A 19,092-nucleotide genomic window follows, 5' to 3' on the forward strand; every position below is an offset into this window, starting at 1 on the left:
GAAATAATGCACCTCTCCAAATTCCTAAACCCTGCACCAAGAGTGAAGGGATCCCTGGGAAAGTTCCTGCTGATAGTGTGAGCTGTACGAATTTGTGTCTTCTCTCCAAATCCTACCACAAGGGAGCGAGTTCTAGAGTGGAATGATGTATCTGTTCCTAAGAACACATATATAGCACAACTGCATGGTCAAGTCTGTGCTTAATGGCCATACAAGGGAAATAAAGCACCTTATTGTAATATCAAATTGTAATATCAAATTTGATGCTCGCTCAGCTCAATTATTTACATGACATAATAAATTCAAAAACTCAGCACATCAAACATTTACAAATGTAAAGCCCCAATTTTGAGGATAATTCTGATACTTTGCAGGTACGTGTTTAGTTCTTGGAAAACTGGTCCAGATGAATTAGTTGCCCTTACTATGCCATATTCACCATATATAGTCTTAATCAGATCACTGTTCTTGTGTTCTTTGCCTTAGCAAAACTCCATGGAAAGCTCTTATGAGTTAGTATACGGGGTGTACAAAACAGAAGACGGTATTTTTGCAGGTAAAGAATTCCTTTCTTTAAATTAAACAGACAGCTACGTGTCCATGGCTTTAGGAAGCTCGTCCAGGTCTCTGTGATGTCTTCGATTTCGTTTCTTCTTCATTTCCTGCATGTGCTTCCACTTGGGGCCGCCCTTGTTTCGCTGTCTCCGCTTCTCCCGGTACCACATCTGTTCACAGTACTGGTCGAGGCTGAAGTTTGGGCTGCTAAGGATTTGGATGTAGTCTTTGTATCTCAACCGTGACTCTGCCAACAGATCCTTGACCTGCCCCTCCTCGTGCTCTGCCCTCTGGGTATTTGCCATCTGTTCATTCTCAATGACATTCAAAGTCAGCTTCACTATGGTGTGGATAAAAGTGTGTTCCTGTGCTTTGCAGTAATACATCCCAGCGTCCTTCTTCTGCAGACTTCGAATCAGTAGCCCGTACTCTGTTTTGATGATCCTTTCATCAGGTTTCAACTGCAGAATTGGAAAAATGTAGGTAATAAATGAAAAACAGAGAGGGCCGTGAGCAAATGAACAGAGGCCACATAGTTTTACTTAGATGAACCTAAGAGATCAATCCCCATCTCTGTCATCGAGCACAATATTATCAGCCATAGATGAAGAGAGTAAAAAAAAATTCCACTAAAGTAACAGCCCCCAAACATGCATGTTTGCCTCTCATTATTATCTAACTAAACCTTTGGAATATAGTTAATTTTTCTCCGAGTCTACAGATTGGAATGAAAAGCTAGAAAAACCACTGAAGTAAAACCAGAAACTATCAACTAAACGTCTTTACAGAGATTTCAGATACCAAGTAGTATACTAAGAACACCAACTGGTATTTAAATTTCAGAGCTAGAACTGGACATGGACAGCCTTTGTGCAGAAAGAGAGCTTTTAGGGCACGCTACTACCTGTAATGGAGAAATAGAACGATGATTGCAAAAGGAATTTACTCTCTTTTCTGGATATCTCCCAATAAGCGAGCTGAATAGCATATGGAGACTGTAAGTTGTGACTTTTTAAAAGTCTAATGGAAAAGCATGGATCCAGCTTTTTGGATGTTTGAGCTGTAACTGAGTAGGACCATAGTCAGAAGGTTAGCAACATTTAAAGCTGAATTTCCCTTTTTACTATGGATTGAATGTTGATACTGTGTGTACATGTGATACTTGAGATGATGTCATTTGTGGAAATATTTGCCATACCTTGGTATACTATAACGTAGTAATGTGATTTCAAGTGTGAGAAAACTCAATGAACAAAAAGAACCCCTCCTGAAATGTGATGCTCTTTACCCTTTGAAGCAAGAGTACTGAAAGACAATTCAAACATTTGAGCTTGCCTGGCCCACAGGCTGGTGTGAAGAGCAAACCTATCTTCCATAAAGCTGGAGGCCTGTTTAGCCACACCAGAGCCCTGTTTCATGTGGGATATTGTTGAGTGTCTCGGCATTAAGTAGAATAACAACAACAACAACAACAAAGAAGTCTGGAAGATTTCCCAGTTTACACATCTGCCCCTGTATTGTAGACTTTCAGTCGATGGAAATCAAGGAGGCATAAAGACAGCTAAATTCAATTTATTCACAGTGGGTGGACTCCGCATCTTTATGTGAAAAATATGTAGGAAAAAATCCCTCCAATTCTGGAAATATGAGAAAAGGAAAAGAAACATCTCTGGCTACTGGCCCAGTTAACTAACCACCCTCTATGCCAGAGAAATGCAGCTGGTGGGGTACCACTCTAGGCCAAAGGCAGGTCACAGCACAGATCCTTGGTTAATGAGGCTGAATGGTCTCCAGCCTGCCTTCCTCCTAGGCTGAATCCACACCATCGGGGTTTTGTTTGTTTGTTTCCCTTAACTTTCCCCATTTTTTTTTTTTTAGAATGGATTTATTCTAAAGGCCCAAGCATTTTAAAATGCTGTTGTAATACACGCTAATGTTGAATTCACTTACATTCTCAGAGATTTGGGGACCCTCGTGCCTAAAATAAATGTGAACTGGAATTGGAGGATTCTCAAGGGCCAATCTTAAACAGAAATGTCAAACTCAAATTTAACACACTACATATACCTTTTCTTTTACATAATTTTATTGTACGAATTATTCTTTAAATTTTAAATACATCTTAGATCACAAAACTCTGACTCCACAGACAAGGATCTGGTCTTTATCGGCAGACTCTGCTTCCTATGATTACTCATTTATCTTCCCTGATTGGTCTTCCATTTATCAAGTTGGTGACATAGCATATGGTGTATTTGGGGGGTTAAAAGTAAAGCTCTTTGAAGGTTAAAGTGTGAAGTATTATTAGCAACATTATAGACTACTGCGTGTTGCGGGAGAGCTGGAGAGGCGATGTTCTGAAGCCTCTAATTTTTATTTATTTTTTTCAGTTCTTTATTTTTTTATTTTATTTTTTATTTTATTTTATTTTATTATGTTATATTAATCACCATACATTACATCATTAGTTTTTGATGTAGTGTTCCATGATTCGTTGAAGCCCTTATTTATAAGTCTCCTAATAGAAAATGGCGCATGGTTATTAGCATGACAATCAAAGTGGGTGATTTCAGTTGCAGTTCATCTCTAGATTTCCTTTCCAACACTGGGACTCTTGCTAATGCTTAAACTGCACTTCATGTGGCTTTTAGAGATTGTCACTGCTCTGACTCACTACTTTTTATTGTTTTCTTTAATCTCCTGACAGGAAGAAATTATGACTTTGATTTCGCACACATTATGTAACACTTCATCATTATCTTTGCATTCTCTTTCTGTATCCTGTGTATCTGTTTTACTCTGAAGTCCGGCTCCCCTCCCCTCCTTCCCAGACTATGTCCATCGCTACAGGACTCAGAGTTTCATAAACACCTAGCATCTCCTTACTCCCCTGCAGTCCTTCCCTTTTCCTTTCTTCCATGGAACGCTTAGTTTTTCTTTGTCTTTGGACCCATAGATATAAAACTTGCTTTAATAAATTTCTTTCTGGATTTATCTAATGTTTATTTGATCACTTCAGTGTTTTTTCTTTCTGAATCTTCAAAAACAGGTGTTGATTGAAATCATACCTCTAATAAAATACAGTTGAGATTGATATATTTTCCTAGGATTTTTATTTTTGCGATTTAGAGACAAGAATCTGTGCCGCCCAAATTAAGCGGCTGATTAACGTTGGCCTGCTTTACATTCCCATTCTCTGTGCTGCTTTCATTCCACGCTGGGAGAGGATGCATTATGCAGACTGTATCTGGACAGTGACATCTCAGCACAGTCCATTTAGAAAATTCAGCTCCTTTACAAAGAGATAATGTAATCTCTGGCCACTGATTTAAACTCACGGAATTTTCTCCACTCTAAAAGTGATAAGTAAAAACCGTTCAGCTAAATCAAAACCACGCTTGAACTGGGGTCGACTATTCATTTGCCTAATGTGAACAAGGATAATATATTTGGCATTATTAAATGTAGATCTTCAGTGAAGGGCAATTCATTTAAAATGAAAAGAGTAACGTGGAGAGGGACAAAGGACATTTAGGTACTAAGCAGCAGGTAAAGGTCGGGGACTCTGCTCTCCGATAATAGCAGCCTAATGGTAATTCCTTTGCAGATAATTCACCTGTCAGATCTCTCATAGCTAAAGCATTGCATGCGTCTTGGAAGTGACTAGGCCTTCAAGAATATCTCTTCTCTGCAACAAACATAGAAGGAAGACTTATTTAAAAATAGTGCAGAGGCAACTCCTTATTTAAAAGAAAAGAAAAATTGAATTTATACATATTTAACCCCTAGATTAATTTGGTATCCTCGAGTAAGTGTAAAAATGTAAACTGCAATGGTAATAATAACACGAAATACCTAGAAAAATACACATTTGCTGTTTCATCAGGAAAGGAGTTTCTAAGCATAATGAGTGAGAAATCATAGGGATATAAATCTATAGATTTGTCCATATAAAATATAAAACGCTTTTTTGTGAGGAACACAAAAAAATTTAGAGACATAAAACATAATAAGTTACTTCTAATATGTATAACATTAGATTGTTGACATCGATAATATATAAAAGGCTTGTGAAAATCATTTTTAAATGAATACTTCAATGTAAACTAAGCGAACAATGGGTAAAGCACTTCACTAAACACAACTGAAATCAACAGCCAAGAAACATGACAAGGTAAATTCACATCCACTAATTTTCAAAGAAATAGATATTTACAGGGGCACTTGGGTGGCACAGTTGGTTAAGTGTCCATCTCTTGCTCCGGCTCAGGTCGTGATCTGAGAGTTGTGAGATCAAGCCCTGTGTCGGGCCCCACACTCAGCACGGAGTCTGCTTAAGACACTCTCTCTCCCTCTGCCTTTCCCCTCCCCCTGCTCAAATAAATAAATAGATCTTTAAAAAAAATATTTACATAACATGTTTACATAGTATGACATTTTTCATATCAAACTAGTAAGGATATTCTTAAATTGTAATACACCATTTTGCCTCAGGAGTTCAGAAAAAAATACTAATATGGTGATTTTGATGAGAAATTAGCAACATACAGTTGTTTATCAAAAGCCATAAAGATAGTTAAAGCCTTTCACTCAGTTATTTTATCTCAAAAGATTTGTCCTAAGAAAGCATGTAGGAAAGCAGAGGAAGATTTAGATATCAAGAAGTTCACTACTTGTTTTTAAGATGAAACCTGCTATTTAAATAACATGGACTAATCATGGATGACTGTGGCATCAAGGTAGCGAGTGTTAAGGGACAGGAAAAGTATGGTATTACAATTGAATGATAAGGAAAATGCTCACAGTGTAATCGTTAGGGGAAAAAAAGCTAGAGAATAGCCATCATTAGAGGCCTCATAATCCTTTATGTGTCACTATATTTTCCAAAACTATTTATATTGCTTTTATAATAGAAAGAACAACAATAAAACAAGGACCTACAGAGATTAAAATACAAATATTTGAAGATGTTTTAAAAATAATTGTTAAAAGCCACACACACACACAAATACTACCACAATGGTATAAGATATTGCCTCTTCTAGTCATTCAGACCCCAAAAGTACAACAGAAGCCCAGGGACTGCCAATTAACTCGCTACTTACAGCATAAGCACCATCAATTTCAAGAATAGCTTTATAAGGAAGTCAGCAGATAAGTGACTCATGACCTCTCCAATAGCACCCAACTGTGAAACAGCTCAGTAAGGAAATGATCTCCTCCTGGCAGAGAATAAGCTGGTGACAGGCTCTGTGCCACAGGAGATTCTAGTCCCTCCCACAGGCTTTTTTTCAGTGGGGTAAAGATTCCAAACTGTGACCTTCTTGGTAAGGAGCAGAAGGTAGCCTGCTGAGAAAAGTGCTTCAAATCTAGTCTGGATCTTGCCCCTTTCCTCAGCTCAGGAAGCAGGATCGCATATCCTGGACAATGTGTAACTACCTACTTACAAAGGTAGATGAAAATACCAGTTGGAATATTATAGCTAGGATGCTTTGAAGTAAAATACACTATTTCTGCTCCATTAAAATTCATGGAGCATGGTACCACCATGACTGGGTGATACACTCTTAAAAGGTACATTAAAGTAATTCATTGCCTTTTCAGGAAGATAAAAGATGTGAACACAAACATGAATAGGCAAATGTGTATACCTATAACTTGGGGTAAGAGATTACCCCAAGCAGAGTACCATATATTTTTTAAAAGTCATATTAAACTTGCCATGGAAGAAACATAATTATTAAAGAATAATGTTTAGCTGAGGAGAGGTTATCAAAATTTATTGACTATAAAATTAAAATAATAGTTTGGGGCGTTTAAATGTAAAATATTGCAATGTAACTAAATATTTGCATGTTAAAAAATTCAGAAAACATTCCTCCTGTATTTCTTTGATAAAAGGTTAATGCTTTATGTTTCAAAGTTACATAATTACTTCCAGGTCAGATAATACTTTAATATACACTGGGAACAACGGGGCCCGTAAAATAAATCCATATTTAGCATAAATATGGATATGCCATAATCTTAGAATTTATGGATGTTAGTAATGATGAAGAATCAAGTTTTATTGGAGAAATCTGACATAACAAACATTGGAGTATTCCCTTGGTATTAACTATGTAAACAGTCAATATTTTATTTTATTTTTTTAAGGCTTTATTTATTTATTTGACAGAGAGAGACACAGCGAGAGAGGGAACACAAGCAGGGGGAGTGGGAGAGGGAGAAGCAGGCCTCCCGCGGAGCAGGGAGCCCGATGCGGGGCTCGATCCCAGGACCCTGGGATCATGACCTGAGCCGAAGGCAGACGCTTAACTGGCTGAGCCACCCAGGTATCCCTTAAATGTTTATAGACTTATCAAGGAGGTTGTATTTTAGAGCATTTGGACGGCCTGTTTATATGACAGAGAAACTGAGTGTTAGAGAAGTTACAACCTGTTCATAAATCCTCAGAAATCAACTGAACACGTGATCAGTGCTAATTTGAATTTCACACATCTTCCTGATAGAGTATCTGCAATTTTATATACGTATTTTACATTTGTGAATAATCCTCTGCTTTGAAATTCACATTTTCATCTGTATTTTCTCATTTTATTTTCATAGTAACTTTTGTATTTATTTTGTTCACATTAGAAAATTCTGGCCCATGCGGACTCAGTGATATTATCGAAGGACCTAGGACTGGGATTCAGTTGAACATCTAATTCCGAATCCTGAGTTCATTGGATTACTCATTACAGTGTCCTCAGTTTAATACTGGGAATATTAGAACTCTATACTGAGTTTCGCTGGTTTCTCTTAGGCACCGAAAGAGAAAAATAAAAACCCTGCCAATTACCCTTTGTTTCATGGCAGTCAAATAATAAATACAGGATTTCTCAGGCTACCCAAAATTGTCCCATTAAGTTCAGTAACATACTTAACCTATCTACCTCACAAAATTTCTGATTGTTTCGACCCCTATGTATGTCCTAGAAAGACTGAAACAGAAAAAGTCAAAAGATGAAGGGAACATCTACGTTACTTTTCCCTCTGTTGATTTAATTTCAATACATAAGAGTGAAAAGGTACATGTCCAGCTAGTTATCCAACTTGTTCATATGATATGATAAAGATAGATCTTTCTGTTGATATACATATTCAACCTGTTTTATGATATAAGTTAAACACAATATGAGTTAAAATTTAGTCCTTATCCACTGTGGGGGAAAATATTGTGTTCTTATTTTTTGATCAGGGAATTGTTCTAAAATATAGACAATCTATGAGAATGAAAATTTGAAAAAAAAATGTAAATTTCCTTTAAAAATGCAATCTGCTTTTAAATATACTTTATTAATGTATCTGTAATAAGTTGTCCTATTTTTATCTCAAATGCATTAAGTTTCATGTTAGTGAGTATAAATTGTTATTTTCCTTTTTATCAGATAGTGATGAGAGCACTGTATGGCACTGAACATTGGACATCTCTCGCAACCAAAACTTGATTTAACTTTTACACTATTTCCCTCAAGGTGGTCGTTCTTTGATGACTATAACTCACCTCCTCTCGATGCTCATCTCCTGACCGCTGGATATACCACTTAATAGATGCTTGTTGGGATTTAGGTATACATTCCAGAAAGGTTGAATTAAATTCAATGCCAAAAATCACCTTTTCATCAGCAGTTTCATGACTAATGCCTGGAATGCAAACATGGGATAGAAGATTAACCTTGACCTTATTTTAAAAGCAATGGGAAAATAGACTGATTTAGAACAGATGCTATTGGGGAAAGATTCATTTTACATTATTAAAGAGAGAGGAAATTCATGATATGATATTGTTACCTAAGAGTCAAATATTATCTAATAGATTGATTTTTAAAACTCTATCCCTGCATTGCAATTTTTACCCTTTCATGATATATTAACTATTTGCAACTGTTTTTTTTTTTTTAATAAGAATTCATAAGACCTAACTCTAAACATTGAATCTCTTTCTCTGAGCTGAAATGAATAAAACTTTAGTGTCTTTTAATGCTTCACACGTTTTAATTTGTATAAAATATAATGAATTTAGTGGATAGTTCCAGAAGAGGAGTTTACTTCATCTTTTAAGAGAAATTCTATCATGAATCGATCCACAGAGTTGACCATATAACATTAAGACATTTTATACCCACAAAGTACAATGGTCTGTACTTGATAAAATTCTATAAAGATGATATTGAGCTAGATGCTCTAATACTCTAAATGTGGAACTTATCTGTATTATCTACCAAAAAACAGTTCTCTTTTATTCAAAGAGTGGTACTTAAGCCCAACATGCATTTGCTATAAGATAGTTAATGGGATGCTAAAGGAACAGTGTCTCAGACACCTTATTCTCGTAAATCAACTGCAGCATCTGAAATACATTCCATCCAGAGTAGCCAAAGGCTGTGTCCCATGTGTGATCTAAGATCTGTAGCTCAAATTTGATCAAATAAAAAATGTCGGCTGTTCAGCCTGGCCCGAACATGCACTTTTTCATCATATATTCAGATGTCTCAATTCTGCAGATGGGTCTACTTAGCATGTTAGGCATAAACGAAGAGTAAGGCTTAAGGGACCTTTGTGAATCCTAAATGTAAGCACACAAAATTATCAGCAAATGGCATGAATGCACATTTATCCAATAGTTAGACTTTCCTTTGAAGAAACTTCTTTTGAACTTGTTTGGGTCTTACCAGCAATGATTAAGTCAGGCGTGCTGACACCATTATGAATTAACCTCATCTAACTTTCAAAATGTGTGAATTCCATTTGAAACTTGTAAGATATCCACTATCCTTGCCAATTCAACAGATTATATCTGTGATTTTCACAGTTAATAAATTCCTAATACACAGAAAGATCACCAGTACCAATCATGGAAGAGAAAGACACACATTATTTCATAGTAACAGATGCCATTCTCCTGAGAAAAAGGAGTTCATGAACAAAGCAGGGAGCTTGCAGGCTGATTGTTAGGTGATGGGGCAAGGGCTGGGGAGAAGCTCAGTTAGACTGATTTAACCGAAGAATCGGTCAAGTTAGTAAAAGATAAATTAGCAAAATACACGAGAAAAGTGAAATAGCTTATTGTACAGAATCCTTTTTCAAATCAGTAAAAACAGTGACCTTTGACACAAAGTCATTCCTATGTCAGTTTGGCAGGAAATTAATTTATTGTTGTCACCAATAATTTTTGTTTCATTTCTGAGTTTTAAATTTCCCATTTTTTAACAATTTAATTTACAATTGTATCATAAAGAATGAATACCTAGGAATAAACTTAACTAAGGAGGCAAAACACCTGCACACTAAGAACTATAAGGAATTCATGAAAGAAACTGAATAAGGCACAAGTAAATGAAAAGGTATTTCATGCTCATGGATTAAAAGAATTAATATTGTCAAATGTCCATACTACTCAAAGCAATCTACAGATTCAATGCAATCACGATCAAAATTCCAATGACATTTTTCACCGAAAAATAAACAATCCTAAAATTTGTATGGAACCAAAAAAGACTCCAAATAGCCAAAGCCATCTTTAAGAAAGAAGAACAAAGTTGGAGGCATCACACTTCCTGATTTCAAACCATATTATAAAACTATAGTAATTAAAACAGTATGGTATTGGCATAAAAATAGACACAGATCAATGGAACATAACAGAGAGCCCAGGAATCAACCCACACATAGATAGTCAATTATTTCACAACAAAGGAGTCAAAAATATACAATAGGGAAAGGACAGTCTCTTTCACAAATGGTGTTGGGAAAACTGGACAGCCACATGTCAAAAAATGAAACTGGACCACTATCTTACACCATACACAAAAATTAACTCAAAATGGATTTTAGTCTTAAATGTAAGACTTGAAACCATAAAACTCCTAGAAGAAAACACAGGCAGTAAGCTCCTTGACATCGATCTTACTGACAATATTTTTAATTTGATGCCAGAGCACAAGCAACACAAACAAAAATAAACAAGTAGGACTACATCAAACTAAAAAGCTTTGGCACAACAAAGAATGCTATCAACAAAATGAAATGTAAACCTACTAAGTGGGAGAAGATACTTGCAAATCATATAAGGGCTTAATATCAAAAACATATAAACAATTCACACAACTCAATAGCAAAACTCCCTAAGTAATCTAATTAAAAAATGAGCAGGGGAACTGAATAAACATTTTTCCAAAGAACACATAACAGATGGCTAACAGGTACATGAAAAGATGCTCAATATCACTCGTCATCAGGGAAATGCAAATCAAAATCACAGTGAGATATGACCTTGTATCTGTCAGACTGGCTATTGTCTAAAAGATAAGAAATAACAAGTGTTGGCGAGGATGTAGAGAAAAGGAAACACTTGTGCACTGTTGGTGGGAATGTAAATTAGTGCACCCACTATGGAAAACAGTTTAGACGTTTCTCAAAAAATTATAAATGTAACTAACATATGATCTAGCAATTCCATTTCTAGGTATTTACCTGAAAAAAAAAATAAAAACACTAACTTGAAAAGCTATATCGCCCCATGTTCACTGCAGCGTTATTTACAATAGCCAAGATATGAAAACAATGGAAGGTGCCATCAAGGATGAATGGATAAAGAAGATGTGGTATATATCTACACAATGGAATATTTTTCGGTCATGAAAAAGAAGAAAATCTTGCTTTTTTTGTGACAACATGGATGGGTCTTGAGGACATTAGGCTAAGTGAAGTAAGTCACAGAGAGAAAAATACCACATGATTTCCCTTATATGCAGAATCTTAAAAAAAGCAAAAAAACAAGCTCAAAAATACAGAGAACAGATTGGTGGATACCCAAGGTGGGAGGTGGAAGGTGGGTAAAATGGGTGAAGGGGGTCAAAAAGTACAAACTTCCAGTTCTAAATAAGTCCCAGAGATGTAATATACAGCACGATGACTGTACTTAATTATACGGTATTGCACATATGAAAGATGCAAAGAGAGTACCTCTTAAAGGTTCTCATCACAAGAAAACATGTTTTTTTTGCAATTATGTGTTGTGATGTATGCTAATTATACCTACTGTGATTGTTTCACAATGTATACAAATATCGAATCATTATTGTTATGTACTTAAAACTAATATAATGTTACATGTCAATTATAACTTAACAAAAAAATTCCTTAAGATTGCAAATACTTTAGTTTGTAAATACCCTCATAACTTCTACTTGAATTCCCACAGTTGATTCTCTGTCTCTGGCTTTTCCTATACAGTGTGAATTCTATTTTTTTAAAAATGATTTGTCTTAGAAATACGAACTAACTCCTTATAACCTGCAGGACAAACACAAACTCACAAACTTAGCCCAATGTATGTGAGGTCTTTCTGATTTTAATTATTGGTGCTTCATCTACTTTTAAAAGTTGCCTTTCCCTCTTAGTGCAGCTCGAATGCTATCCAGCTAAGTATCCTTCCCTTTACCCATGCATTACACAAACATTCTTGTGTGCCTACAACACAGTATACATTCTAGTGACAGAGACAAAGTCATCAAGTGAATGAAATAGATAAAGAATATAGTATTTGGCATTGTTGTGCACTACAAATAAGAATAAAGCCGATTAGAAAGTAAGAGGTAGAACGGGGAGAAAGGTATTTCAGATAGGATGGTCAAAATAGGTGTCTCTGAGAAATTAACATGTTAAACATGAAATTAAATGGTGTGAAGATGGAACTACTTGCAGGAAAGAGTTTTTTAGGTACAGAGGAAACAAATGGAAACCTAACTGCCGCAGGAACCAGCCTGGGGCTTTTGAAAAAGAGAAAGCCAGTGAGTGAGCCATATGACTGTGACGAGAGAGAGGCTCAGGGCATGTACCAGATCAAGCAGTCTGTGGGCCATGGTAAATGCTGTGGATTTTTTTCTAACTGTTCTCAGAAGCTAGTGAGAGATTTTGAGTACGGGAATGATATGATCTAGCTGAAGTCTTTGAAAAGGTTATTCAGGCTACCAAGTGGGACAGAGATTGACCAGGGACAAGCATGGAAGCAGGAGAACCACATAAACAGCTCCCGGAGAGGTATGGTGGTGGCTTCAGTTAAGTGGACATGCACGGAGGGATAAGGAGTAGGTGCGGTTGTGGCCATAGAGCCATAAGGACTTATTGAGAGGTTGGTACTAGGATGTGAAAGGAAGAGAAAAATAAAAAAGATGACGCCTAGCTGTTTTTTTCCCCTAAACAGTTGGGTGAATAGGGGTGCTATTTATTAATATGGGAAAGGCTGCAGAACAATGAAGTCTGCAGGAAAAGACACCACAAATTCTTTCTCAGATATAATTTAGGATGCTTATTAGGCATTCTAAGAGAAGCCCTTGGCTTGGCATACAAGTCATACATATCTGGCACACTGGAGAAGGTTTGGAACTGGACTAAGAATTGGGGAGCGAATTGCCTCTGATTGTGTTGAAATTGATGGTGTTAGGCAGTGAAGAGGCAGAGGTTTTCTGTTTGGACGGCAGGATGGAAAGGACAGATGAAGAACGCTCAGAGGAGCAGCTGATAAAGTAAAGCCTGAAGGATGTGGGGCCATGAAGCCCACCGGTGCTGGGTCACCAACTCTTTGAAAACAAAAAGCCCTGATTTGTAGTGCTTGCTCATTTTCCTGGTGTAAAAACTCCCAATACAGCTGAAATCAAGCCACTGATGATTTAAAACCAGCTCACAAAATTTCTAAATAATAAGCAATCAGCTCTCATGGGGCCATAAGAACTGGGTCAAACAAATAATGTGTTTCAAGGAGGAGGGAGTTAGACATGAAGTAAAAAGGAGAACTGAAAATTGGCCATTGGATCCAGCAAGGAGGAAACTGCTGGAGACCTTAACAAAAAATGGATTGGGGGCAGTGATGCTGATGATGAGCAGAGCTGGGTGTGGTGGGTCAGAGCAGGAACAGGATATGGCGAGTAGCTGTCTCCACCCGAGGCAGGAATTGTTTTGTGTCACTTTCTTTACAACACTTATCACCATCTGACAGAGAATATATATATATTTTAATTAATTTTTTTGATGGAGTGTTCCGTGATTCATTGTTTGTGTATAACACCCAGTGCTCCATGCAGAACGTGCCCTCCTTAATACCCATCACCAGGCTAACCCATCCCCCCGCCCCCCTCCCCTCTAGAACCCTCAGTTTGTTTCTCAGAGTCCATAGTCTCTCATGGTTCATCTCCCCCTCCAATTCCCCCCTTCGTTTTTCCCTTTCTGCTATCTTCTTTTTTTTTTTTTAACCTATAATGTATTATTTGTTTCAGAGGTACAGGCCTGTGATTCAAAAGTCTTACACAATTCACAGCTTTCACCATAGCACATACCCTCCCCAATGTCTATCACCCAGCCGGCCCATCCCTCCCACCCCCCACCACTCATATCAGTGAGATCATATGATACATGTCTTTCTCTGATTGACCTATTTCGCTTAGCATAATAAAGAATCTATTTTTACTGGTTTTTAAGTTCACCGCTTGTTCCCTCCCCTAACACAACTTGAACAGAAGTTCCACGGATGCGTGGGTTTTCTTTCTTATTCACTTGTGTATCCTCAATACCTATAACGGTTTCTGATAAATCTCACGTGCACGAATGAAAAACCGTATCAGAGCACACGGTAACGATTGCTAAATAAAACCCTGGACGTGACAGGGAGTCTCCCACACATTTAGAACGGGAGTCAAACATACGATGTTGGACCCGAGCTTATTTTTCAGAAGAGTGAAATTATGAATGATAAATAATCGTTTTGTTTTTAAACTACAAAACTTTTAGGCCACCAGTTATAGACTATGAAGTTTGGGTTGTTTATTCAGTGTGGGGGCGGTCACTAATGGTGATAAGGCAGTTTCCTTCCTCCAGTTGTGTGCGCAAGCGCACAGGCATGCATATACACTTTCTGTCTGAAGGTAGAGCTTGGCAGTGGAACGCAAAAAAAGCTTTGGAATATATACTCTTACAGTTTCTTTTCTCTGTTATCAGACTCAACAGAAGTCCTCTCTATTCTCCACTCTGTCCCGTTCGTACTCAGGCTCCCAAGATCTTCCATGAAATTTTCTCTGAACAACACAGCCTCTGGTGATCACTCTCTTTGTTAAACTCCCATTTCACTAATTGTGCTTTATGACGTCTCCCCAAAGAATCATAAGCTCTCGAAGGAGTTGCTTCGTCCCAAAGTGTCCCCAGGACAATTATATGCACATGGAAGTCACTTATGAAACATTTACTGATTGAATGAAACCATGAATCAATACATGAATTCAAATAATGCATAGGCTAACTTTCTAACAAGTGCCTACTCGCTCATCAGACTTTTCTGGGAGGGTCTCCGAGTTTACCCTAAATGTCCAGATGTCTTGGACTATATCCTGTTTTATCTTTATTAGCATTTTTAAACTTTACAAGAATGGATAAGGCAGTAAAAAGTACCAAAAAAAGGACAGGAATTTTAAAAGACATATGAAACAAATAATGATATAACAAAGGATTATTCACTTAGGCATGTAGACAGGGGGTTGATTTATAAAATCTCCTGTTGCTTTTCCAGAACATACACATTATATAAAATAAGAGCTTCCTATATAATAGATATTTTAAGTCCTATAATAAAAAGACACACAAAGACTAGGCTTAAAATTTTAAATGGGAAAAAAACATATTAAAGCTATACTTACTGTCTTCTATGTCCCAGCATTGAGTGATTGGGTCTCCATACTTTACATCTTGCCGTCTAGCTCGCCTATGGAAAAGGGATTAAATGGTTTAGAACATCAAGCGTGAGAGCCGGATTATATAAAGTCTGCCTCTAACACTAATAACAGTGGCAGAAGCAGAACTGTTTGTCTTACTGCTTAGCTTAAATACAGGGCAATATTCCCATCACTCTAACTTAATTCAAATACTACTAACAACAGAGTCCTAACAGAGTGAATCCTGTTTTGGAAATAAGTTGACTTGAATTTTATTTAAGTCCTCTGACTCTTGACAAATTATTCAGTAGAACAGGTTGACTATAAATATAATCCGGGTTTCAGATCCATCCAACAGGGACAACTCTCCCTACCCTCTTTTTTTCAATCAGTCAGTGGCAAAGTAATAAGATGTAAGAGTGTTAGTTAGTGGGTAGGAAAGTAAACACAAACACACAACTCCTTACCATAGGAAGATTCATTATTAGATAGATTTGATTAAGCAACAAGCTAAATATTGTCACCACAAATGGAAGTACAAGTTTGATATGGCAGGAATGGCTCAAAGTCACTCCTGTCTGCTGAGAGCTTGTTCACATTGTTTTTCCGAGAGTAGAGATAATGATAATAATAAATAATGGTGTTGTGCATTATTGTCACATCTTTTCCTTAAGAGAAAACAGTAGCTATTGCTTAAAGAAAGAAAAAGCTGCCAGATCAAAATTGAAGAAGTTTTAAACTCTTATAGCATATTCTCATTCGCTTTGGCTATTTTATGTTGGCACTTCAGCAACTATAAAAGTCACAGTAAACTCTGCAATATCTAGGGTGTTCCTTAAGGGCAGTGCTGACCAGGTGATAACCCCAAACAAGATTCATCTATCATATACATTTTTTTGACCCACGTGCACGTTATGTTAAGGTAAGGGAAAATATCACAGTGGCATGTCTGCAAGATCAGAGATACAGTCTTGGGAAATATAAGAAAAAATTATGATGGTATAAGGTACATAAGGTCAAGAACGTTTTTAAATCGTGGCTTCTTAAGAAACAGGGTCAATTCATCAAACTGAAGGTTCATTACCAACTAATGAGCACTCTTGTTTTTTAGCTTCTAGAAAAGAAAAATATTCCCCAAGGACTCACTATCACAAGTATATCCTTAGCTAGAAACTATAATAAAAATATTGGGGTTTTTTTTACTTTCAACTTGTAATAATAGTATCTCTCCATTCATATCTAATGCAGGAATTTCAGGGAATATAAAATATCTCCTAATTTTAAGCAGTATCTGCTATTGTACTCTACGTTCAATCTGTGATTCCCGGATTTTGAAATTTGACTGATTTGTCAAACAAGAAACAAGTGTTGTATGCACTAGGGGGACTAAACTATATTCACCTGTTATCGTATTTTGTTAATACAGACCTAAAGATTAAAAAAAAAAAATACCATATACAATTTGCTGACATTTTACCTAGAGGAAAAATACACTTTAAACAGTACTACAGGAAAAAAAGTTACTTAAATACACATTTAAAATATTATCATTATAGATTTAGCCAGTATCAGTCATATTGATGGCATTCAGTTTCTTTCCAATTATTTCGCTATTGAAAACAGTGCTGAAACCGGATCAGTGCTTGAATGACTTTGTGGTGCTTTTGCCCATGTGTGTCTAGAAGAAATTTCTAGCTGGGTGTTGTTGGCTCAAAATAGGATGATTTTTAAGAGCACATAAAGCAATGAACAGCAAACAGCAGGGCAACATTTTGACATTTAAGTATATCTGAGTGGCAGAAGCTGACCAAGTTAGAGTTACTGTAGTAAAAATAAAATTTTACCAAGTCACTGGGATGTGCTGTGGGCTGTATATAATCCACACTTTTACAAACACATATATTCATACATTGTTTGCAAAACAGTAAGGCAAAGTATATACATATTTAAAAATAAGGGAAGAAGGGAGGAATGAAAGCAAGGGCAAAGTAGTCGAGGAAAACAAACCTGTAATAGTATTTAACATAGATAAGGGAAAAGAATATAAACAATTTATCCAAACTTTTAAAGTTCCCCATTTCAGAGCTTCAGAACACTCTATTTTAACCTCCTTCAACATTGAGTTTTATGTACACGTGTAAAACAACCCTGAATTGTAATAGTCTTACTGCAGACCATGGTTTGCAATCTATTTTCTCTTTAAACTCTGACAAGGTATTCGTGTGAGATATTCACTGTGTAGAAAAGAAGGCCCTTAACTCTGTGCCTCTTACCTCTTTGAAGTGGGTGCGTATCGAGAGCATGCATTTCCATCCCAGGCACAGTAGGGGTCTCTGGCCAGACAACAGTCTGCACAGGCTTTCCCATACGTGTCGCATCTGTGCAAGGAGAGTTGAACCAACCCATCGCGGGAGCCAACGTACAATTGTTGCTACAAATCAGGCAAGACAAATGAATTGGAAGCATCTTTCAGACTAGTCTTAAAAACTTCCCTTTCTTGAATACCACACCACAGACCTCAATCTGTCTAATCAAGTGTCCCTTATACAGAACATAAGCACTTGTGCAGAAACATAACAAAAAGTAATGTAAGTCAATCACTTCTACTCCTGGCAGGATGGTGGTTGGATGATGTTGACACTGAAATGGACAGTGCTCTAGAGCTAGAATAACCTTGGCCGTAATTTAAGAAGGTCAAAAACCAGCTGTTAGACTGAGGAATTAAGACATCAAATTCTTTCTCAATGGTTGAAAATATGCTTTGGTAGATTATATCAAGCACAGATGCTTTAGGCAACACTGATGGTCTTCCTCTGCTGTGGCTTCCTCCATCAGAGATGACTGAAAAAGGATTTATAAAACTTTCTTGTGGTTTGAACCATCTCACTTGCTAATGAAGTATTTACTGATCCCTGAAGGAAAATGGGTTATAAGAGGGAGAGAAAATATTTAGTATCGCTGTGAAAAAAGTATTAAGGAGGCTTGAAAGATGCCATATCACAAATGAAAGGCTGCAGGATAGCACATAAAATCCCGTTTTGAAAATGAGTCCTGAAAATAATGCACTGATCTTTAGATGCATTCACTGAAATGTATGTGCTGGAGGACGTAGGGAGAGGGATGATATAGTTGAAGAAGCCAGAGCCTGTGCCTTGGGGGAACTCATGGTTAACACTCCTGGACCATGTCAAACATTTAATGAAGGGGGAAAACTTGAGAAATAAATATTGACATAAACATCATACATGTACTCAGCCTACAGAAATCTGTCTTATACCTCTCTAGCCCATGACAACGTCAGTTAGGACTTCCCGGTTGCTAAATGCAATGTCCCCTGTTCAGTATTTGTTTTACTTAAATTCTCTGCGGTGTGTGATGCCAAGAATGACATCGTCTTTGAAACTCTCTTCACTTTTCCTCGTGCTCTGTCTTTATTCCTGCCTAAGACTTTGGTCTCCTTTGATGATTCCTTTCTTTGCATTAAATGTTAGGTGTCCCCTCTTTTCTATGCTCATTCCTTTGCCTTTCTTATTCTCCAAAGAGTCAGTGGCATCTTGAAAGCAGCACTGAGGTGGACATACTGAGTGCCCGCAATCTAGCCCTGCTACCCTGCCTCAGTGAGAGGCCCATCCCCAGTCACCCAGGACACAAAGGGGGCAGTTGTCCCTGAGTCCCCTCTCTCTCAGTTGGCCACCATATCTATTCCTTTCTCTTACACAGAGCTCTTGACTTCTTTCTCTTCCTCTCCACTGCTTCTGCCACTGTGACCACCTTAGTCTTAATCATTTCTGTC

At 37.1% G+C, this 19,092-nt stretch overlaps 1 protein-coding gene across 1 annotated transcript in view; it reads right to left on the reverse strand.

Annotated features, from left to right (window-relative positions):
- Nucleotides 1-590: 590 nt before the first annotated feature.
- The window catches only part of SEMA3D (semaphorin 3D), a 121,822-nt gene continuing 103,320 nt past the window's right edge, over nucleotides 591-19,092 (reverse strand). Inside the window, exons 14-17 of the mRNA XM_028119411.1 lie at nucleotides 17,573-17,730; nucleotides 15,285-15,349; nucleotides 8,105-8,244; nucleotides 591-1,016 (exon numbers count right to left, since the gene is read on the reverse strand). Coding sequence (XP_027975212.1) covers nucleotides 591-1,016; nucleotides 8,105-8,244; nucleotides 15,285-15,349; nucleotides 17,573-17,730 — 789 coding nt within the window. The remainder of the gene's footprint in view (nucleotides 1,017-8,104; nucleotides 8,245-15,284; nucleotides 15,350-17,572; nucleotides 17,731-19,092) is intronic.

This window comes from Eumetopias jubatus, unplaced genomic scaffold (genome assembly GCF_037043125.1).
Source record: "Eumetopias jubatus isolate StellerSeaLion01/CBP00866 unplaced genomic scaffold, mEumJub1_p1.0 scaffold_14, whole genome shotgun sequence".
Taxonomy (NCBI): Eukaryota; Metazoa; Chordata; class Mammalia; order Carnivora; family Otariidae; genus Eumetopias; species Eumetopias jubatus.